The sequence below is a fragment of the Ricinus communis genome, chromosome 3 (genome assembly GCF_019578655.1).
Source record: "Ricinus communis isolate WT05 ecotype wild-type chromosome 3, ASM1957865v1, whole genome shotgun sequence".
Taxonomy (NCBI): Eukaryota; Viridiplantae; Streptophyta; class Magnoliopsida; order Malpighiales; family Euphorbiaceae; genus Ricinus; species Ricinus communis.
The window spans coordinates 28,707,703-28,716,912 of record NC_063258.1 but is presented as its reverse complement, the minus strand read 5'-3'; the positions used below and the strand labels follow the sequence as shown (position 1 = coordinate 28,716,912).

At 29.0% G+C, this 9,210-nt stretch overlaps 1 protein-coding gene across 1 annotated transcript; it reads right to left on the bottom strand.

Annotated features, from left to right (window-relative positions):
• Positions 1–3,842: 3,842 nt before the first annotated feature.
• Positions 3,843–7,693, bottom strand: LOC8281198 (transcription factor WER). Its single transcript, XM_002516252.4, has 3 exons — positions 7,476–7,693; positions 7,194–7,323; positions 3,843–4,619 (listed from the first exon to the last, which is right to left on the bottom strand). Exons 1-3 carry the CDS (start codon positions 7,603–7,605, stop codon positions 4,052–4,054), a joined length of 828 nt encoding a protein of 275 aa, XP_002516298.1. The 5' UTR covers positions 7,606–7,693; the 3' UTR covers positions 3,843–4,051.
• Positions 7,694–9,210: the final 1,517 nt, after the last annotated feature.

The window sequence follows — 9,210 nt, the reverse complement described above, 5'->3', positions numbered from 1 at the left end:
TTATGCTCAAACCCTTGTATACTTTATACATACAACTTAATTTTGTTTTGAATTAAATTAATTAAAAGCTATGTCTGTTAATTAACTAGGCTGTATGCCTGATTTGCTCCTTATACAAACTCTGACGTAAATGGTTCTTGGTCTTTAATTACCTCAATTAATGGTTTCGTTTTATATTAGTATTATTATTTTAATAGCTGATTTCGGTTTCATTTTAACAAAGAAAATCTGAAAAGTAAAGAAACCAAAAAACTGAATGGAAATTATTCGGTTTGATCTTTTCTCTTTGTTTTGGTTTAGTTGAATTTAATTTTATAAGAATTTGATGGGTTGATTTTTATTTTATTTTTATGCGGTTTGGTTTTGAACCGAGACAGTAGACTGCCTCATCCCTATTGATAGTGACCAATAATTCATGGGTAGATTAGTTTTAAGAAAGACATGCGAATTTGTTTCCAAAAGGCAGCCAATTCGAATCCAAACTTCTTCTATTGACCAATCCGATGCCATCAATAATTTGACGGCGACAGCATATCTCATGTCTCTCAACCTTATGGTATGGTATTGAGTCCTTGCAAAAAGAATTTCATTTTTTTACTCACTTAACAAATTTTAAACCCCAGTTATATTTGATAAATAATAATATAAAATTATATTATGAATATATTTCTTTTCCAAAATTGACCTCTCACACACTAACTAAAAATAGATAAATTGGTAACAAGAGAGGCGCTAATAATATTATAATGTATAATTATTTTACACTTATTGTGCTTAGCGGAAGGTTAGGGTTGCAAAAGAAAAGAGAAAAAAGAAACACTAATAATTTAAGTATTAGAATTGAGGGATTTTTTCAAAAAAAAAAAGAAAAAGAAAAAAGAATTGAGGAATTTTGAAGGAAAATGAGACAAAAAGAAGGATAATGAAAATGACATGAAAATATATAAACCAAATGTATTAGTTAAGTGAAGAGAGAGGAGTAGAGAGTGTAGAGGTGATGTAGGTGAGAAACTCCCATTTAAACCCACCAACATTAATTGGTACAACAAACCAAATTCAATCAATTGATGAAACATTGGATAACAAACAAGCAGCAGCAGCAGCACTTTACTTACCAAAGAAAGTAGAATTGCAAATGTTGTCCGTAATCACACCAAGAGGCCTGCAGTTAAAGGGGTTTTTCTTGCAAAACAATAATAAATAATCTAATCTTCAAATGTTGATATACCCGTGGGAACTGGGATCCAGAGAACTCTCCTCTTTTTCAGGCTTGTGTTATTCCTTCTACAAATCATGCTAACTTTTTCAAAGCATAATTTCACTTCATTTTTTGTATTTTTAGTGTCAAAATTCTTATATTTATTGCATAAGTCTTATAAAAGAAATCTCTTCTTTTTGTGAATTATTTATTTGTTTTGGCAATATTATATATATATATATATATATATATATATATATATATATATTTATGATAGATTTTTACCAAATTTATTAATTTCAGAGTTCCTTAATCCAAAGGACTTCTACTTTATTGATTCCATAACCAATGAAATTCGATAATTTTTGCACAAGTCAGAAAATAAAAAGCAAAGAAAAAAGTGAATTTTTGGCGCAATGTTAGTGCGATTCTTGAGTGCAACGATTGAATTTATGGACCTCTTCTGAAAAAAGATTTAACACATTTATGAAATGGTATGCCAAGAAAGTCGATCTAAAAGTTGAACAAAATAACTTATGAAAGTTTTTATTTTTATTTTATAGATTTTTGTAATTTATAATTTTGGAAAAATAAGAGAAACAGGATGTGTTTATTATGGTTTTTCTTTTACACTTTTCATTTTTTTTAAATTAAAATTAAAATACATTTAGAAAATCAATTTTCTTAAAAGAAATTATATTTCATCTAAAGCAATAAAACCTGCTTTAAATAAATCATAAATGTTATTTTTGTAATTTATATTTATTTTTTTTTTCTCTTTACATGCTCTCATTCTTATAGTTATTGATGTTTTTTTATTTCTATTTATTTTTTTATTTTTTTCTTCACACTTTATCTCTAAATAAAGTTTAATAAGGTAAAATAAAAATTTAAGAATTTAATAAAATAAAATTAAAAAAATTCAAAGACTTAATAATAAATTTAGGCGTCTTTTTGCCGCATTAGTATTTCACAAACCGTGTTAATTTTTCGGTTAAATAAGGAACATAGATGAAACCTTTAGTTAATATTTGTTCATTACAGCTGAGACATATATAAAGGAGTTGTGCAAGTTGAGAGATTTTAAATGAGGAGTTTTATAAAATTTATGAATTTAAATTAAATTATTTATTTGACAAGTAGAAAAATAGTCTATATCCAAGAATTTTTTTTAATAAAAAAAAAAAAAAGAATTCTCCACTCTAAAGTCCCTCATTTTTAAGAGAATTTAATTTCTCGCCTAGGAAGTGAAAATTTAAAATTCACAATTTTAAGAGAATGATATATTGCTACAATACTTTATTATTCCAATATTAAGCTCAATAAATTTATATCATCTTAAAATTATTTTTAATTATAAAAAAATATATAAAATTTTAACTATCAATCCATTACTTGTATGTTTAATCTCGACAATAAAATTTATAAAATTTATAAATTTTAAATTTATGTATTTTAGTAATTCTCTAAAATTCAAAATAAAGTGCGTCTTACTCTAAATATAAGACGTAACAATATACATTTTTTCTAGAAAAATGAATATGCGTCTTACTCTAAATATAAGACGTAACAATATACATTTTTTCTAGAAAAATGAATATTTAACCTATTATTCAGGATGGAAGTTAGACTGAATTCTTTTTAATATCTTAACAAATTACATTTTATTATCATATGGATGTTAAGTATAGTCATAAAATTTATATAGATATTATTCTTTCATTACATAAATATAAAATATTTAAAATACTTATCACTTATTTGATGGTTAACAATAATAACTAATAACTTTTGATTTAAATTTACTAAATTCCATTTAAATGAACAATCAAAACATTCTTATAGTTCTTTTATAAATATTTCGTAGAGATATTGAGTTTTCTTTTATTATATGGTCATTCTAGCATCAATTACTTTTCCATTGTCTTCTTTCAATTTTTTATTTTAAGTAATAATATTCCATTTTTATATATGCCACATCTAAAGAAAAAAAAAACTTTACATTACGTTTGGTTTAAATCTATAAAATTTATTTATAAATTTAAAATTTTTGTATTTTGAATGAAGTGAAAGTTGATTTAAAATTCTACACAAATAAATAAATTTCACATTAATAAGTCAATATATTTTATAATATAAAAATATATCTATTAATTTTATTTATTTTATTTTATTTTTATTCTCATATTTTTTTTAAATAAAATAATTTTTTTTATGGAATTCGACCAAATATAATATTAATAATTATTCTATAATAGTAAGTTTCATAGGAAGGAAAGACAAAACAAAGTCATGTAAGAGAACAAATATTAGTGATACATTTTAGAAGAGGTGGCTCTGCTATGAGCTTGGGGGTTGAAGATCCTAGGAACATACACAAATGAGTACGTGTGAGACTTAGGATTCTCGCCCTTAAACCCCTCACGCTGTTCTGCTGGCCCTCCGCTTTCTCCGGGCATGATGAGGAAGGTCAAAGTACAACTGACATGGGAAAGATGGATATGGGGGGAAAAGGAATGGCTTCTTCCGTTTGTGCATAATTCAAGGTTTGACATGTGATAGAGGGATTTGTTTCTGTCAAACCATCTTATTCATTTAGATAATCCACTTAAAGGAACCCTTAGTTAATAATCATACAACATACTGACAAACCAAAAGTTATAATTCTTATTCGTAGCTCACATATTAGCAATGATATTCTTATTATCAATACAAATTCCACAAGGACACCAAATTACAGACACCAAACCCATGAAATAGGACTACAGAGGGAGAGAAAGGACTGCTTACTAAAGCTCCATTTTATTGGACTATTACAACGTTGCAGGTTCTTTAGTATCGACGACTCTTTCCCTATTCTAATAAACTTAGATAAGGAGGAAATATGTGGATGTCGAAAGCATTGTAAGGTTGAAAAGGACCAAATGGACTCTGATATTCAGCCCTTATTGTGTTACCAATCAAAACATCAAGTTGGGTTGGGACGTCACCTCTTGAAACCATAATATTTGGGTCGATCGAGGCATCTTCTGCTTCTGCTGAAACATTAGTTTCATGGCATCCATCTATCTCATTTGAGATTACAGTACTCTTCACTGAAAGTAACTCATTTAGGTCGAAATCCATAAGCAGATCCAATGGATAGTCATCCTCCGGGGCTAAAGAAGAATCGAATAGCTTCTCATCAGTCGTACGATCATGACCATTGTCCAAAGGTATAGGATTCTCAATGGTCTTGGCGAGTAGTTCTTGGGTCGATGTCTCCGGTGCTTTCGATTCTTGTGATGGATGCTGCAGATGTTTAGTGGAACGTAGCTGAGTGCTCTTTTTGTGCTCAAATTTCTTTTTCAAATTGGAATTCCAGTAATTCTTTATTTCGTTGTCTGTTCGCCCTGGCAATCTACCGGCAATAAGTGACCACCTGCAACAATTATGGAATAATAGTTGGTGAGTAAACATGCATGCTTTTTCTTTTTTGGACAAAAGGAGTAAATATGCATGCTGCAGTAGAAACAAATCTATCTAAAATGAAATAATCATGTATTAGTGTCTCAACCTAAATCACTTCAAAAATAGACATCCCATAAGAACAGCAATAATCATTTCCACTGTGCCGTGTGGGTCTTTGACTCTTGAGTACTCAGCCAAAATGCTTTACTTTGATCATAAGTTAAGAATTCATTATAGAGAAGCTCAAGGATGAATTTTCTAATAAGAATATTTCATCAATGCTGATACATTAATATGTTAGCTACCAGCAAGCAATCTTTTACGAGTAAGAGAATTAAAACTGACAGGATTATTACTAATTTGAAAAATCAAATCAGTGATATATGTTTCTTTATCTAAACAATTAAATGATTCATTACATTACTTTATTAAGAACAATTGTTGCAACATAAGAATTGCCGATTCTGATGTTGTTACGCTTGATCATAGGATTCCCAAACACAATTAATTCTGCGTGCATGTACTGGGTCCAATTACAAGACATTGTCATCCCTGTCAGCTGATTAACTTTCCATTTCATGGGTCCAATTGTAAAATAAAACAGTAGTAAATATAATAATTTATTGTATAAATAATTTGATAATAGTTAATAAAAATAATATACTATTTAAAGATGTTTCTTCATATAATAAATTAAATATATAATACCAACCATTTTTCATATAAAGTTCCAGCCAGACTGGGGGAAAGCGTGCAGAAAGACTGATGTTGACATGATATACACTAAATATATGAGGCTTAAAGCCGTCATTCTTCTAATTATGCAGACTTCTGCTGCAAATCTTTTATTTATTTGAACGTTGTCGTTTATACATGTCGACATTTAATGTACAATCATGCATCTCGTGATCTTTCTCTCTCCATTTCATTTTGTCTTTCCCAAAACAGCTAACTAATAGTTTATTAATCAATCCATAGGATGGATTATAATTTGAGATGGATAAGAAAAGAAGAATAATTTAAAACGGGAAAATAAATAAAATATAAGTTTTACAAATATAAGTAAATATTAATTTATAAACTATCATTTTTCCCGCACATATATAAGAATATATAACTTTCTTTTTTAATTATATATTCATAACTCGTTAGGCTACTTATGAATAAAAATTATATAATAGATTATACAATTTAAATACAAACCCACAAAATTTAAAGTTAATTCATGTAATTTAAACACAATTGTAAAAATTAATCATTTTAGTGTGATAAAAAAAAGTGGTGAATAAAAATTATATAATAGATTATACAATTTAAATACAAACCCACAAAATTTAAAGTTAATTCATGTAATTTAAACACAATTGTAAAAATTAATCATTTTAGTGTGATAAAAAAAAAAAGTGGTACTTTTTTGTATTTAGAAGCATACTTTTTCAATAAGCAAGCGTCAATTAGTAATACAAACTGAGCAAAGCACGTATGAATCATTGCCTCCCATAAAAGGGCAGTAGAGTAGACAAGAAATTAATATCCATAGACAATTTTAATTGAAGTTTTAGATTTCATAAAAATAGCCCTTTGCTGCTGAGGAGAAAAGAGCAAATATTATGTGGGTCAATAAAGACCAAGTGAAAAAAAGATTCAATAAATAGGTCCCGCAAATAATTTATTCACCAGACATTATATAGTACATTAAAACACTCACTTAATTTTAACAAATTTAATAATTATAAATAAACTCGATAATAATTTAAGTAAATCATTAATGGGTAACATATTATTATCTTAGTAAATACCATGCATAGAATATTTGGACGAGTTTGAATATTTAAATATTGAAATGGTGAAGTTGCTGAATTACAAAGTTATACATATTCTTATTTGATAGTAATTAAATAGTAAAAGCTTTAGTGTAGTACCTAATTATAAGTCCAAGACACCCGTTTTATAGAGTCCAAAAAGATGCCCAGTCAATGCAGTCTCCACATAATTAGGGGAAGAACAAATTTTAATTTTCTTTCTTTTTCGAAAAGTCTATATAGTTGATTGCACTGCTGTAAGTAGGTGAAGTAGGAGAGCCGGCGCCTACTTCCCGTACTTCACCTTTGTGATTCAGCATGGAATCATCATTTTAACCTTTCTCGATAATATCTTTTTATTAAAAAAATAAACATATTATTTGTTGCAGATGATTTCTTAGTTTTCAAAAGAAAAAGTTATCTTATTTTCAGGAAGGAGTCTCTCGAATTTATTAAATAAAAATAAATTGTTATAAGTTGAATATATTATACATTACGTGGGAGTGACAGATTAAAACAAAATTTCGAAGAATAATAAATCAATGGCTTTTCAAGCGAAATAGTTTGCAATTTTCAAATGTACTGCACTCTTATCTTCAATGATTGACACAATTTTATTTATGTATTATTTGTTAATAGTGGAGTGTACTAGAACTAAAGTAATTAAGAAATTTTCTGTTGTGAACATTATGGGACTGGGGCTTGGAAAAACAACAGTGAATTGAAAAGAGCGATCGAAGTACCTATTGCCTAGGAGCTTATGAAGTCTGATAATGAGGTCTTCTTCATCCTCAGAGATATTGCCTCTCTTAATATTAGGTCTGAGATAATTCAACCATCGAAGCCTGCAACTCTTGGCGCATCGCTTTAGCCCTGCCAACAACATCAGCAATTCACAGAAGATATATAAGAATAGATTTTCTCGTACGCTCTTGATTTATGAAGGAGCCATATATAGAAAGGACAAGAAAGTTTCCGCAGACCAAAGATTGACAGAGTAAGTGAATAGAAAAAGAAATATGTACCAGCTCTTCGAGAAACGCTTGTCCACTTTCCCACTCCATAATGTTTAATATAGTTTGTTAGTATTTCATCTTCCTCAGGAGACCAAGGTCCTCTGTTCATTCCTTCATCTAACCGCTGCTGCCTTCCCATATCAAACAAATCTCTAGACCACTTCCTTGGAGAAAGTGTTTACTCGAGCTAGGTAGCTGTATATAACGCAATTATCTGTGAGCAAACCGACTGACTTCTGCACATATATATACACACACACCTCTTGCAGAAGCCAAGTATTTTTCAGCTGCCAACCAGTCAACAACAGGTGGTAAACTTTTTAACATTCCACATGTACAGTAAATGTAGAATGAAGCCAAAAGAAAGAGCTATCATATTGTAATGGCTGGTATTGGAGTCTTAATTAGCTTTGAAGAAATAAAGGAGGCTCAACTCAGCAGTCTTTTTTCCAAATGATACTCATTTTCTTTTGTCAGAATGGTTTTTGTTTTTTATTACATTTCTCGGTGATATTCTAAACGGAGGATTACGTTGCCCTTTTTGCAATGGTTGAAAGAAAAGGAAAACTCGATGCAATCGTTAACAGCCGTGGCTATTATATATGAAAAGTGGTTATTTAATTTGGTTGTCGGTAGATAAAAGCAGCAGCCGTAATAACAACCGTGATCATTCCGTATCTAAGCGGTCCAGCAGCATTTAACCAGCCTAAATCGCTTTAATGCTTATTGGTGTTATGAGTTATAAATGAGCGGAGGATCCGATCCGAGTTTGATATCTTATTTATTTATTTTGTAGGCTAAACCGGTAGTATTAGTTTAGGTAACTTCTAATGTCACCTTATTTACGGGGTATAATTAACAGGAAAATGGCAGCAAGTGCGGCCAATGACCTTAATTTTTGCAAATACAACTGATGCGGGACATATTAATAATAATAGTAATAAAAGAGGTCATTTTGTTCCCTAGCAGTGATGAATCCATATCGGGGGGGCAACGGGGCACTTGCTCCCACTGTCACCCGCAAATACATGTTTTGCGTTGCTGCCCCTTAATGTATAGAGGAATCATATATCTTGAAGACGAAGATGGCGTAAAATGCGACGGGTGATATCCATTGTTTGGCTTTTCTGTCGTCTGTCTGATACTAGTGGTCTCCACTTCTTATATGAATGGACGACATCTTCTGCGGCTCTCTCTCTCTCTCCCAATTTAGCTTTTCTTTTTAGTTTGTCTTTCTCCAAAACAAAGGCCTTACAATTATGTAATCTTTTATCTGTTATACGAAATTTATAATTGTTATTATTGTCTTAATTATAATTTTTTATTAATAATAATTTATAAGTAATATTTAAATTTATATAACCAAAGCTATAATTTTAAAGGAAAATTTATGACTTTTTACTTTAAAATAAAGTAACTATATTTTTGTTTTAATCCCTCAATAAAATAATTACAATTTATATAATTCTTTTAAAAAATTAATAATCTATAATTACAAGTTATCAATTAAAATAAAGTTTGCTAAAGTAACATAAGACAGTTTTAAAAATCTATTCACCTATAAGAAAAATTAACTTAATTTGTAAGAATAATATCAAAGTTATTGTCATATTTCTTAGTTTCAGCAATAAATTTTACAATAATCAAAAAAATTAGTATTTTTTATAAATTTATCAATTCTCTTTATAAATCATTAAATTTCGTAAAGTTATCATTTTCTCGTAATGTAATTTATTTTCTCGCA

Coding starts and splice junctions, on each gene's coding strand:
- LOC8281198 (XM_002516252.4), bottom strand. CDS start 7,605: ATGGGAAGGCAGCAGCGGTTAGATGAAGGAATGAACAGAGGACCTTGG. Junction 7,324..7,475: donor AAGCGTTTCTCGAAGAGCTG/GTACATATTTCT, acceptor TGTTGTTGGCAG/GGCTAAAGCGATGCGCCAAG. Junction 4,620..7,193: donor CATAAGCTCCTAGGCAATAG/GTACTTCGATCG, acceptor TAATTGTTGCAG/GTGGTCACTTATTGCCGGTA.